This window comes from Cupressus sempervirens, chromosome 11 (genome assembly GCF_028749045.1).
Source record: "Cupressus sempervirens isolate cs-2001-9-10 chromosome 11, ASM2874904v1, whole genome shotgun sequence".
NCBI classification, from domain to species: domain Eukaryota; kingdom Viridiplantae; phylum Streptophyta; class Pinopsida; order Cupressales; family Cupressaceae; genus Cupressus; species Cupressus sempervirens.
Genome location: NC_143128.1, coordinates 716,796,509 through 716,811,483, shown reverse-complemented (window position 1 = coordinate 716,811,483; position 14,975 = coordinate 716,796,509). Strand labels below are relative to the sequence as shown.

The following is a 14,975-nucleotide window of genomic DNA, read 5'->3' as shown; positions in this document are numbered from 1 at the left end:
ATATCATACTGATAAGGAGGATTATGGTCTATGTCCAATGTAACACTAGTAGAGGACTCTGAGTTTACTAAACCCTTAATATATGAATCTTGAAAAACTCTTTCCAGTTTGTCATAAGCCTATGCTAGTTTATCCAAGTCAATGTGCTTGTTAAAGCTTTTTAGTTTAAACCCTAGCCCTAGGTCTAACAAAGTGAAAGATTCACTCTTAGTTATGGATAAAATTTTCTCTTAAGTGTTTTGGTTTACAATTACCTTTCTAATTTCATCATAATTCTGAGCACATAGCATTACAATTTTAGGGCAAGGGAATACTTTGGGCATAGTGAAGTTTGCTAATCTAGTAACCAAAGCAAATAGTTTATTTTTATGTGCACAAATATTATTGTTATATTTGTAGTAAAGTCTCCCCTTTTGTGGATCTTTCCACTGATTAAACAATGAATATTTAATTCCCATGATTCCAAAATCTTCATGGATAACAAGATTAAAGATATCATGACATTCATCGGTGAAACTTGGGGTTTGTAGCACTTGCCTGACTTCTTTAATGTCTTTCTTTTTCTTTATGCTTGCACTCATATGGGAGGTTTTTGAATTTTTTTTCCCATTCTTGGTACTAGTTATAAGACAAAATTCTTCTTCAAGCCTTATTTTAAAAAATTGTAAAGTGTAAACCTAAGACAATTTAAATCAAGATTTCTATTGTCACAAATTGCAATGAATTTTAAAATAAAATAAAATTAAATACCCAGAATTGAGATTCTATAATTGGTGTTGTCCTCCAATACTCAAGTTTCACACTTTTAGAATTCAGTCTTTAGAACACAAAATAGAATTCTGTCAATCTTTGAAAAGTTAAAATTTGAAAATCCTATCATATTAGACTCTGGACTTGCATAACTTTCAACTTTATACTCTAACAACATAGAAGATTAATAGTTAACAGTTAAAATGAAAGTATTAAGTAATTAATAATTTTAGGTGGGTAAAAGCACAGATCTGTGTCACCGTTTGTGATATCAAAACCTGTTTTGGTCAAATTTCATTTCTCTATCAAAACTCAATTTTATTCAAAAACTAAAAATACCATTTTATAGATCTTAGATTCAATATCATCATTATATAAATTTTTGAGTGTTTTGATTAGTTATAATATGTTAGAATTTAAAAATATTATAAGTTGATATTTCAACATTTTAGAAGATGCTCAATTAAAAAAAGGGAAAAAATAGTAAATCATACAAAAAAAAAAAAAAAAAATTTATTTTTAGAGGAGAGAGTCCTCTTCATGAATATGTAATTTTTTCTCAAGAAGGTGTAGATTTGATTAGGAAGTTTTGACGGGAGGAAAAAACTATTGGCTTCTGAGAAGGTCGAGCTTGAGTACTTATAACAAAGAAAATATAGATAAAAAATAATTATTTCTTTTTTTGTGCACTAGATATACATGTCATCTATAAGATATTTTCAAATCAAAACAAAAAAAGATGATTTGCATTTTATTTTTTGACGGGAACTACACCCTATATTTTTTATAGTTAAAAAAGGGACTTCAAAATAAAAGAAATGAATAAATTCTTACTCAATTTTTTTAAAAAAAAATGATAGACATAAAGTTCATCCAATTCTACACATTTCATCAGTTTACATCATTTTCAAATTCTAAACACAAATATCATTTTTTTTGTCATTAATGTTGAACTGTCGCATTCTGATATCACGTTTCTTCATAAAAGGTGACACAGGTTTGTGCTTTTACCCAGGTAGTTTACTAATAGTATGTACAATGTACATGTAAATGACATAAAGAGTCAATAATGTAGTTTTGTACATAACTATAATAATAAAAGTAAAAATTTCTTACATTAATATACATTTGAATTTAATTTTTTTCAATGCTCAATTTAAATTAAAAATCAAACTTAATTATTGATATGATTTTTAGGTCAACTTGTGAAATGCTATCGCTATTATCAAGAATCATCTAGAATTGTGACACTTGTCAAGGACACGTGTTTCGGATGTTTCTTGACAATAGTAATGGCAGACCCAAAATTTACCCAAAATTCATCCCGAGTCATTGCCATTGGCATTGATTTGCCTTTTACTTAATAATCGCGACATTGCCAAGTCAGGATTAAGTAATAATTTTTTTAAAACACTAAACACAATTATTAATAATATTAATCGTGTCCTAACACTTAATTGAGCTTTGCAATGATGAGGCACATGTCATGATTCTGGATGAATCTAAACACATGGAAAAATATTCTCCAAATCATTTTGAAATTCATCTCAGATTGTCGATCTTTCTTTTAGTCAATGGTCAGGATTTTGGGTGGAATCTTCGAGTACATGTGTCTCAATTTTGAGTTAATTTAATTATTGATATAAAATATTATATATATAGTATAATTTATAATAATGATTATAATAGTTATAATATAATGTAAATAAAAGATTTCTTTTTTTATTATAGAAATGATTTTCTTTTCTATCATAAACTTTTTATTGTACTTAGATGATATGAAAAATTCAATGAAGATATATTAAATTTTATAAAATAAAGTTGGTGCAAGATATGAAACAAGTACCACATGGTGGCTTAGTACTTGTCTTTAGTTTTTATATAAATCTAATTTAAATTTAATAAATTTATTATAATATATAAAATATTTTAATTAATAAAATGTTATATAACTATATTTTTCTATAATGATGTCAATTTGAATTTAAATTTTATTTATAAATATAATGATTGGTATATATTTTCTATTACATATATATCATATGGTTATAATTATATTATATTATATTATATTATAAATAACTATATTATAAGTTCTATTATATAATAAATAATTATAATATAAAAATAATAATTTTATAATAATAATAAATTTTAAATGATTATATAATATAACTAATATTATTTTAATTGAATGACAAAAAAATTATAATTTATGAAAAAAATACATTATTAAAATATAAAATATAAACCAATGGACTTACATTAAAAAAAAAATATTAATTTTAATGAATCACATTGAAAATGAAATATTTAGTTCTTATATTTGGCCAATATAAGAGCTAAATGAAATCTATCAAATCTGGCCAATATAAGAGCTAAATGAATTTGAATCCAATCATTACTTAGAAAAATATTTATAAAAGTCTTAAAGTTAAATTTTTCCATTTATGCTATGTAATATATTAGTTTGATAAAAGAAATTACAATGATTTATTCTTACTCATAAAAACATGAAACAAATTTAATTACTAGTTAAAGTCTAAAATCCAAAATGTATCACAAGAGTACTTAGCCCTAAGCCTACTGGCAAGTACTAATAATAAATTATAATGACAATACTTTAATTCAAATTAGGCAAGAGCCTGCAACACATTGGTAAATTGCAAGCCTCTCATCGTGGATGTCTTCAGTTCGAATCTACTCACGATTAACACATAATAATAATTAACCTTAATAATAATAATAAATTACCTAGGCTTTGATCGTTTACCTATAAAAAAAGAGAGAGTTTAATTCAAATAAAATAATTAAAATTTAGAAATATAATTACAAATGCTATATTTTTATTCATACTTATTACTTAGTTTCAAAATTAAAATGTAATATAGTTTAATTATCTATAGGTTGTTAACATATATTGATAATTGTGATAATTATTTATAAACATAATTATTAATAACATTAACTGGGTTTGACACTTAATTGAGCTTTGCAATGATTGGATACGTGTCACAATTTTGGATGAATCTAGGCTCATGGAAAATATTCTCTAAATTGGCCTGAAATTCATCTCAGGCCATCAATCTTTCTTTTAGTCAATGGTCTAAATTTCGGGTAGAATCTTCAAGTACACATGTCCGATTTCGGGTAGAAATATAATTTAACTTCAATAATTTAAAATTTGGCCCAAAATAGAGGTGTGATCATTGAAAAGAATTTAAATAGTATATTAATTAATAAAAAAAAAATATTGAAAAAATATTGTTAAAGAAATAGTTATTAATTATTATTATTATATTTTTAAGTTTACCATGTCAAAATCATGATATTAATTTAATTATTTATATAAAATATTATATATAATATAATTTATAATAATTATTATAATAGTTATAATATAATATAAATAAAGAATTTTCTTTTCTATTATAGAAATGATTTTGTTTTCTATCATAAACTTTTTATTGTAAAGATAATATAAAAAATTCAATGAAGATATATTAAATTTTATAAAATAAAATTGGTGCAAGATATGAAATAATAATGACAATAGTTTAATGCAAATAAAATAATTAAAATTAAAAAATATAATTATAAATTCTATATTTTTATTCATATTTATTATTTAGTTTCAAAATTAAAATGTAATATCATTTAATTATTTATACATTATTAATATATATTGAAAATTGTGATAATTGTTTATAAACTATTCTTCATCATTTAAAATATTTCATAATGAAAAAAAGTTAGGTGACAAGATAGGTATGAAATAGATACTTGACACATAAATTATCAAAATTTTATTTAACTTTGTTAAGGTTATCATCTTTAATTTTCTTTGCAATCTACTCTTATCGTTGCATTTGTTTTAACCAATTAGATTAAAGAAAAATAGTTTTAGAAATTACAAAATTTTTAATTGGATGATTTTCAATTGAATAATTTTTCTACTATAAATTGTTAATCAAATATATTATATGAAACCATAAAGGGATTGTTTAAACAGTTTTCTTTTGTTTCTAACTTCTAACTTTATAGCTATTAATAGTTAATAATTTTAAACAAAGTCATTGACTAACATTTGAATAGTGCATTGAGAATCGAGATGCCAAAAACAAAGTCGTAGACTAAGAGGAAGTTGGAACAACGATTTGAGAAGTCAAAAACTATTGTTTTCATTTATAATATTTTAGAATGTACAAAGCATAGATATTCAAAATAGCTAATTAAATCAGCCTAGCTTTACTATTTCGTAATTTACATTAAAGGGCAAGGCCCAATCCAAAAAAAAAAACAGATATCTTAAAAACATATTTTTGCCCAAAGGGCAATAGTTAAGGAAATATGATTCATCAAATACGTAACACACCACAAACAAAAATAAAACTAAGCTATGAACAAACATAAAGAACCTTGGAATTTTAATTTAATCATCAAATTTAAAGATCAAGTACAAAGATTGAATCATTCTCAGAAATATAAACCTCAACATAAAAGAATATATCATCAAAATATATTTCCATAAAGATGTCTATACATAATGAGTTCAGTACAATATTAATGAACAATATCATTCTAGATGCCTAGGTCCCACGAATGAAATTTGCAAGTATCAAATTCAGTTTCATGAAGTAACTTCAACAGTCTTCCTTCACACTAGATATTCAACTTGAGCAGCTGAAAATAACACAAACATGCAACACAACACACAGAGGGCTCAATACACACTGAGTTAAAAAGTGTAGTCCACCTGCATACATGTTAGAATTAACATATATATAAAACCTTAAAGCAGATATCTAACCACATATCATAGTGCAATTCTAATATTACTATGCAAGAAATAACACCTTCTAAACAATGCAAAATTAAACTCTCACTAAGAATAACTAGTTAATGAACCATATATATACTAAGGTATCATCACTATGGTGCTAAGATACTACATCCGTATATGGTAAGCCCTTAGACAACACATAATGGGGTTCTCTATAATACTCGTGAAATGACACCATAGAGACCTGCCTTGTTCTCCATACTTAACCTTACTGGTTTAAGTCATAGGTAAGGCCAATTATCTTTTATTTATAATTAACCCTCCCAATTCATCTTAAATTATCACTGAATTTAATTAACTGAATAGAATAAATTGATATTAAGCCACCTCGATATACGTTCACTACAACTATCCTTAACATACACATCAAATAGATATTCTAAGAATGCACATGTCACTAATAACAAGTCAGTTTTCTCATGATATTACATTCTTCATCTTTTAAAACTTTCATCTTCTACTATCAATTTGAAAGTAAACTTAGGTTATTTTAATAACAGAAGTAAATACTACAATATTACAATCTCGTAAATATCACTAAATTGCTACATCAGTTGAATGATATTTACCAGTCACAGTACTGTACTACTTATCTCTACTATTATAACAAACTAAGCTTAGCCTCTAAATTGGCCAAGATATTAATACAATGTACATATGATACCCTTGTTTCATCACACCAACATATTTCATAATCTGTCTCATATCTTAAAACGACTTTCCATTTTATCAAAGAATAGAAATACATCTTATTTCAAAACAATCTGTAAATGCTTATTAAAACACTTCATAATAAAATCAAGTATTACTAAATCCAAGTGTAGTCAATGCTAAACAAAAGATAACCTACAAGGTTACTGAATATCTAAGTGTCTACTAATGTTTTACCACTATTTAACGGTGAGATACCACCCTGTTATAACCACAATTAGCATTTAAAATACACTATCTGAATTAAATTTGAAATATGACTCACAAATATGTAATATAACTTTCATTACATCAATGACCAAAAATGAATAAGATGCAAAATCCCAAAAACAGTAAGATGCTCACAAGCTATTCGCATAATGACCTTGGTGATACAACAACATCTTCCTATATCTATGCTCTCAAAATAATGTCTTGTTTATTTGCAACCAATTCCACAACAATAGTTATTCATAACTCTAATCTCCATCATAAATTATGAAGAAAATTTATACTATCATAGAGTTTCTGTTAAGAACAAGTTTCCTTTTAAAAAATTTGACAATTTGTCATTTCCAAAACCATTATCAATTGTTAACTAAGTTACTATTTTCAATATATAATTTAATCATATTATTGGATTCGACACACTTCTAAAGAAAAATAATGACAAAACCCTCGAATTACTCATCAATATCATAATACAAGATAACTGTCATAAGAAATTCGAACTAGCAATGTTCAGACTATATAACGACCATGTATCATGAAAATATTTCATACATTTCATTACCCATAAAACGCCATGCAATTAACATGACAATTTAACATTGTTATTGTTTCACGCAAACCATTTGACAAAATGCCTCTGCCTTCGACAGGAGACAAGAGCCCGTTGTTTTAAAAACATTCTCAAGTTTGAGGTTGAGCCTCTCGACATTTTTTATATATTACCAAGTAAGATGGAGGTATGGTTCTCACAAAGCTCATAAAAAAGGGAGCACAAAAACTTGCTCGAAATTAACACAACAGCTAGCATGCTCACTGCTGCAACCATAGGTTTCTCACAAAACTCAACTTGGTGGGAAACATATGTTTGGAGCAAAGCTAAATAAACATAAATAAGGAAACTTCCAGTCATATCTCTCCACAACTTCCACATTCAAAGGTGAATACATGAAGAACTTTGCATCGCACACAGTGCATATACTCATCTTTGAATGTAAAATTTCACAATATGCAAATTTGATAACTTTTACATTATGCAAAATGAAAGTAACATGGAATTCAAAAATAGAGTGAAAGAGTAGGGTAAGAAATTTCCCCCTACCTAAACAACTAAAGATGGAAGATTGGTCCTCAACCCAACCTGATGCCAAAATCCCAAAAACTGAATCCAACACCGGGGAACAAACTCTACAATGTCAACTCACACAATTCGTAGAAGACTTCACAATGGAACAAAACCATCAATTAACCATTCAATATGAGTCATGAAATGAAACCATTTTAAGGGTTAACATGATCTAAATATTTAATCCCTGTTTAATTACTTATATTAAAGTACAAAGAAGGATTCTGAATAAATACAACATATAACTATTTAAATATATCTGCAACATCAAGTCTACATACAACATGAAACAAAATGCAGTTGAAAAAGAGTCAAAAACATAATAACATAATCGATAATCTATCAACTTGAAATCATAGATATGCCAAATTCAATTCATAAAATCCTAAATCACATTTATTGCTAAAACATAGTTTTTTTTCACAGAAAATGCATTCAACATCAGTCTCATGATTCAACAATAGTATTATAACCAAGTTCTACAGAAAATCAATCATAACTTCAGAATGAAATCTTAAAACAACAAAGTCCTAATTTGTAGAAAAACTCGAAGTAGTGGTCAGGCATGACACCCTCCCCCTCTAGGTTTTGACTTTCTCTTGGAAGTCAGTAAACAAGAATGAATGAGTTGCTCTCATCATTTCAGTGTCCTCCCAGGTAGCAAATGTTTCATCATCGGGGTCCCATAGGACCTTTACCTGCCTTATTTCTATCCCTCTTAAACTCATAGTTCTAATTTGAATGATCTGCATTGGTTCCAACATGATTTGTCCATCCATAATCTGCAAATTTTTCCAATCAAGAACATGAGCAATATCAGGTATATACTTAGGCAGAACTGAAACATGAAATACATTATGAATGCGTGAAAGACTCGGTGGCAAGGCAAGTTTATAGGCAACTGGTCCAACCCATTCCAAAATTTCAAACGGACCCACAAATCGAGGTGCTAACTTGGAATCCTTTCCATATCAAATTGGACTTTTATGCGGTCTTACCTGGAGAAACACTTTATCACCCACCAAGAATTGACGGTCAATTCTATGCTTATCAGCATATTTCTTCTGTCTATCTTGAGACATAATAAGGTGCTCTCTAATCCTTTTAACTTGCTGCTCCAAATCTAGCAACATATCAGGTCCTAAAAGAGTTCTATCCTCCAAATTATCCCAATTGAGAGGCATCCTACAAGGTCTACCATATAATGCTTGAAATGGTGCCATACTTATGGAACTATGATATCCATTATTATAAGAGAACTCTACCAAATGTAGATACTCCTCTCATTTATTCTATCTATCCATTACGTACATCCTAAGCATGTCTTCCAGAATCTGATTGACACGTTCAGTTTGTCCATATGTCTCTGGGTGATAAGTTGAACTAAGATTCAGCTGAGTACCTAACTCTCACTGCATGGATCTCCAAAGAGATGAAGTAAACACTGGATCCCTATCAAAAATAATCTTTTTAGGAATTTTGTGTAACTTAACTATCTGTTCCATATATACTTTGGCAACCATTGCTGCATTATAGGATGATCTAACTGGGATAAAGTGGGCAACCTTAGACAAACGGTCCACTATCACCATAATAGCATCATGCCTACGAGCTGTAATGGGAAATCTAGTAATAAATCTATAGAAATGGTGTCCCATTTCCATTTTGGAACATTATGTGGTTGCAATAGTCCCGTAGGGTGGTGATGTTCAGCCTTAACCCGCTGACACTCTAAGCATCGAGCCACAAAATCTACTATTCTCTTTTCATTCTAGGCAAATAATAATGCTACTTAAGGTCAACAAGCATTTTCTTGACACTCGGATGAGCTAAATATGGTGCTTTGTGAGCCTCCAACATAACTAGATTTCTCAAATCACCCGAAACAGGAACGTACACACTCCCTCTAAAAAGTAGTAAACCTTCAAAATTTACTGAATACCCCTCAAAACGCCCTTCTAAGATGTTGCTGCTATCAATAACAACCTTAACATCCTGAAACCAATGATTTGCAAAAAGATTCTGAAGAATCTTATCCCTAAGATCCACTGTTAAGATCAAAGAAGATAATTCATGTCACCTTTTGCTAAGTGCATCAGCAACAACGTTCTCCTTCTCTTGCACATAACTTATCCCAAAGTCATATTCACACAAGAACTCCATCCATCTTTGCTGCCTAGTGTTGAGGTCTGGTTGTGTGAAAGGACATTGAAGGCTTCAGTGATCAGTATGTAACTCAAATCGTTGACCCAAAAGAAAATGCCGCCACTTGGTCAAAGCATGCATGATCACTACAAGTTCGAGATCATGAGTAGGGTAATTCACCTCATGACTCTTAAGCTTTCTGGACTCATAAGCTATAACATGTCCTTCCTACATCAACACTACCCCTATGCCATCTAAAGATGCATCAGTGCAAACCATGAACTCCTTAGCTAAATCAGGGACTTCTAGAATGGGTGCGCTGGTCAAACATTCCTTAAGTTTCTGAAATGCTACCTCGCACTCCTTTGTCCAAACAAATTTCTTCCCTTTTCTCTAAAGAGACGTGATAGGATGTGCTATTATGGAAAAGTTTGACACAAATTTGCGGTAATAGCTTGCTAAGCCCATGAAACTTCGGACCTCAGACACATTCGCAGGTGCTGGCCAATCTACAATAGCTCAAATTTTGGATGGATATATAGAAATTCCATCCCAAAAAATGATATGACCTAAGTAACAAATCTCAGACTTGAAGAATTCACACTTCAAAGGATTGGCAAACAGTTTGTTCCTACGAAGGCACTCCAAAACTTGCTCTAAATGATGATCATGCTACTCCGCAGAGCAAGAATATACCAAAATATCATCCAGAAAAACTACTACAATCTTATCAAGGAAATTTCTAAGCACACTATTCATAAGGCTCATAAAAATAGAAGGTGCATTAGTTAACCCACATGATACTACCATGAATTCATAGTGCCCATACCTAGTGCAAAAGGCTATCTTATGAATATTAGCTTCCCGGATTCTAAGTTGATGATATCCGAATTTCAGATCAATCTTCGAAAAGACTCGAGAACCCTTGACTTGATCAAAAAAGTCATCAATTCTAGGGAAAGGATACCTTTTCTTAACAGTGACCTTGTTTAACTATCTATAGTCTATACAAAGTCTCAAGGAGCCATCTTTCTTCTTGACAAAAATTACAGAAGGACCCCATGGTGATACACTAGGACAAATCAAACCTTTCTCCAAAAGCTCCTCCAACTGATGTTTTAAGTTCAACCAGCTCTTGAGCTATCATCTTGTAAGGAGTCTTGGAAATTGGTGCTGTTCTTGGCACTAAATCAATCCAAAAATTAATTTCTCTTCTCGGTGGTATTCTCGAAATCTCTTCAACAAATACATCCGAAAAACTTTGCAAGACTAGATGATTGAGAGAAGAACCCTTATCCATGGAATCATTTAAGTCATTTACCATTATGGAAAACAAACTACAACATTTTCGAGCACACTTTTCCAGTTGCTTGGCAAAAATTGTCCGCAAAGAGATGGGTCTCTTGATTCTAGCAATAACTCTAACTGATCCAACATCATCCAAACAAGTGATTATCTTATCCTTGCAATCCAAAACAGCTTGATGTATTTCTAACCAATCCATTCCCAAAACTATGTCATAGGATCCTAAAGGTATAACCCTAAGGTTCTCTGAAGTAGTAAAAGATTTCATTTGAATCTTACAATCAAGAGCAACTATATCAGTGTTCACCCTAGAACCTGACGCTAACTCCACTTGCCATCTATTCCTTGCCTTAACCATAGGAATTCCACTATATGCAACTAAAGTAGAAGAAATAAAGGAATATGTAGCTCCAGAGTCAAATAAAATAGATACTTTCATACCTTGAGTATTACCCTCAGCTTCAATACCCATGTTCTGATGTTCTACTTGCTTCTGATCTAGGGTAGCAAAAACATGATGGTTCCTGGCAGAATCACCAACTATCACTTCAGACCTAGCTGGCTTAGGTCCAACCTTCAGCTTGTCCCAATTAGGGCACTGAGACTAGTAATGACCTATCTGATCATAATGATAACACTCAATAAATTTTTGAAATCCCATATTCTAACTAGAAAGGTTAGGATATGGGTTATTACTTTGCACACTCTAATGTGGTTGAGATGGTTTAGGCTGCTCTGAACCCTTGGAGTTCTTACCGAACTTTCTCTTCTTGAATTTTCCACCTAAAAATCCTGATTTTGAACTGCCTTGTGGAGGCTTTTGATTCCTACTGACATCTAGAGTAGGTTGATTCATGCTAGTTTTGTATGAAGCCCCATGATATCCAGACTTCATCTCAATCAGCTTTTCTCATTTCGAAGCTTCTTGCATAGACACAGGTCTGCAAGTTCTCACTTCCTCCTCGATCTTGGACATAAGCCCCCTGATGAAATGCTGAATCATGGCTTTATCATTTTCTACCCAGCCAAAAAACTTCTTAAGCTCATAGAACCTACGTTCATAAGCTTCCACTGTAGAGCCAGACTGCATAATCTGAAAGAACTCGTCTGCACGGGCCTGTCGCCAATATTCAGACATAAACCTCTCCTTGAATCACCCTATAAAGAGCTCCCAAGTAAATAGAGAGATATCAATGCCCAGCTTCTCCAAATTCTTCTCCCACCACAAGGAACCAAATCCTCTCAAATGCATAACTATCCATCTTAACTTCATGTTACTCAAGTAACGATGTAAGACAAAGCATCACTTAATGTTCAGCAGCCAAGCTTCTGCCACTGTACCCTATTCTGTACCATAGAATAATGACCCTTTCATCTTGGAAAGATCCTTGAGCTGAGCTCTTGCCACTGGATCTTCCTCGACAGGAAGGTTAATACCCTGCACAAGAGGTACCTGCACATTTGCACCCCCACCAGGAATCTGGTTATTAGTCTCAATATTATCGAGACGTTCTAGTATCTGTTGAAGTAACATAGCTTGATCTACCTGGTTATCTTGATTGTTTCCAACCCCAGCATTCTGATCAAACTGATCATCCCCAACATTTCCTTGGTTCCTAGGACCTCTACCATGGCCCCTGCCTCTACCTCTACCTCTGCTAGCAAGGTTATCTTCAGGAATACCATGACCTCGAGTTCCTCTAGCGATGGGAGGCATGATAACAACCTAAAACAATTATCTGTTAATAACAAATCGAAGATGAGAAAAACCCTAAAGCCCAAGAGTCCTGGTTAATCTAACTGTCACTCTAATACCAAATATATCACACCACAAACAAAAATAAAACTAAGCTATGAACAAACATAAAGAACCTTGGAATTTTTATTTAATCATCAAATATAAAGATCAAGTACAAAGATTGAATCATTCTCAAAAATATAAATCTCAACATAAAAGAATATATCATCAAAATATATTTCCATAAAGATGTCTATACATAATGAGTTTATCATTCAAGATGCCTAGGTCCCACAAATGAAATTTGCAAGTATCAAATTCAATTTCATGAAGTAACTTCAATAGTCTTCCTTCACACTAGATATTCAACTTGAACACCTAAAAATAACACAAACATGCAACACAACACACCGAGGGCTCAACACACACAGAGTTAAAAAGCGTAGTCCACCTGCATACATGTCAGAATTAACATATATATATATAACCTTAAAGCAGATATCTAACCACATATCATAGTGCAATTCTAATATTACTATGCAAGAAGTAACACCTTCTAAACAATGCAAAATTAAACTTGCACTAAGAATAACTAGTTAATGAACCATATATATAATGAGATGTCATCACTATGGTGCTAAGATACTGCATCCGTATATGGTAAGCCTTTAGACAACACATAATTGGGTTTTCTATAATACTCGTGAAATGACGCCATAGAGACCTGCCTTGTTCTCCGTACTTAACCTTATTGGTTTATGTCATAGGTAAGACCAATTATCTTTTATTTATAATTAACCCTCCCAATTCATCTTAAATTATCACTGAATTTAATTAATTGAATAGAATAAATTGATATTAAGCCACCTCGATATACGTTCACTACAACTATCCTTAACATACACATCAAACAGATATTCTAAGAATGCACATGGAACTAATAACAAGTCAGTTTTCTCATGATATTACATTCTTCATCTTTTAAAACTTTCATCTTCTACTGTCAATTTGAAAGTAAACCTAGGTTATTTTAATAACAGAAGTGAATACTACAATATTACAATTTTGTAAATATCACTAAACTGCTACATCAGTTGAATGATATTTACCAATCGTAGTACTGTACTACTTATCTCTACTATTATAACAAACTATGCTTAACCTCCAAATTGGCCAAGATATTAATGCAATGTACATATGATACCCTTGTTTCATCACATGAACATATTTCACAATCTGTCTCATATCTTAAAATGACTTTCCATTTTATCAAAGAATAGAAATACATCTTATTTCAAAACAATCTGTAAATGCTTATTAAAACACTTCATAATAAAATCAAGTATTGCTAAATCCAAGTGCAGTCAATGCTGAACAAAAGATAACCTACAAGGTTCTCAAATATCTAAGTGTCTACTGATGTTTTACCACTGTTTAACGATGAGATACCATGTTGTTATAACCACAATCAGCATTTAAAATACACTATCTGAATTAAATTTGAAATACGACTCACAAATATGTAATATAACTTTCATTACATCAATGACCAAAAATGAATAAGATGCAAAATCCCAAAAATAGTAAGATGCTCACAAGCTATTCACATAATGACCTTGGTGATACAACAACATCTTCCTATATCTATGCTCTCAAAATAATGTCTTGTTTATTTGTAACCAATTCCACAACAATAGTTATTCATAACTCTAATCTCCATCATAAATTATGAAGAAAATTTATACTATCACAGAGTTTCTGTTTGGAACAAGTTTCCTTTTAAAACATTTGACAAATTGTCATTTCCAAAACCATTATCAATTGTTAACTAAGTTACTATTTTCAATATATAATTTAATCATATTATCGGATTCGACACACTTCGAAAGAAAAATAATGACAAAACCCTCGAATTACTCATCAATATCATAATACAAGATAACTGTCATAAGAAATTTGGACTAGCAATGTTCAGACTGTATAACGACCATGTATCATGAAGATATTTCATACATTTCATTACCCATAAAATGCCATGCAATTAACATGACAATTTAACATTGTTATGGTTTCACGCAAACCATTTGACAAAATGCCTCTGCCTTCGACAGTAGACAAGAGCCCTTTTTTCTAAAACATTCTCAAGTCTG

At 30.7% G+C, this 14,975-nt stretch overlaps 1 protein-coding gene across 1 annotated transcript in view; it reads right to left on the bottom strand.

Annotated features, from left to right (window-relative positions):
- The window catches only part of LOC149531683 (L-type lectin-domain containing receptor kinase VIII.2-like), a 55,919-nt gene extending 43,298 nt beyond the window's left edge, over positions 1-12,621 (bottom strand). Inside the window, exons 1-2 of the mRNA XM_089808390.1 lie at positions 12,493-12,621; positions 9,580-9,632 (exon numbers count right to left, since the gene is read on the bottom strand). Of these exons, the coding sequence (XP_089664516.1) occupies positions 9,580-9,632; positions 12,493-12,621 (182 nt within the window). The remainder of the gene's footprint in view (positions 1-9,579; positions 9,633-12,492) is intronic.
- Positions 12,622-14,975: the final 2,354 nt, after the last annotated feature.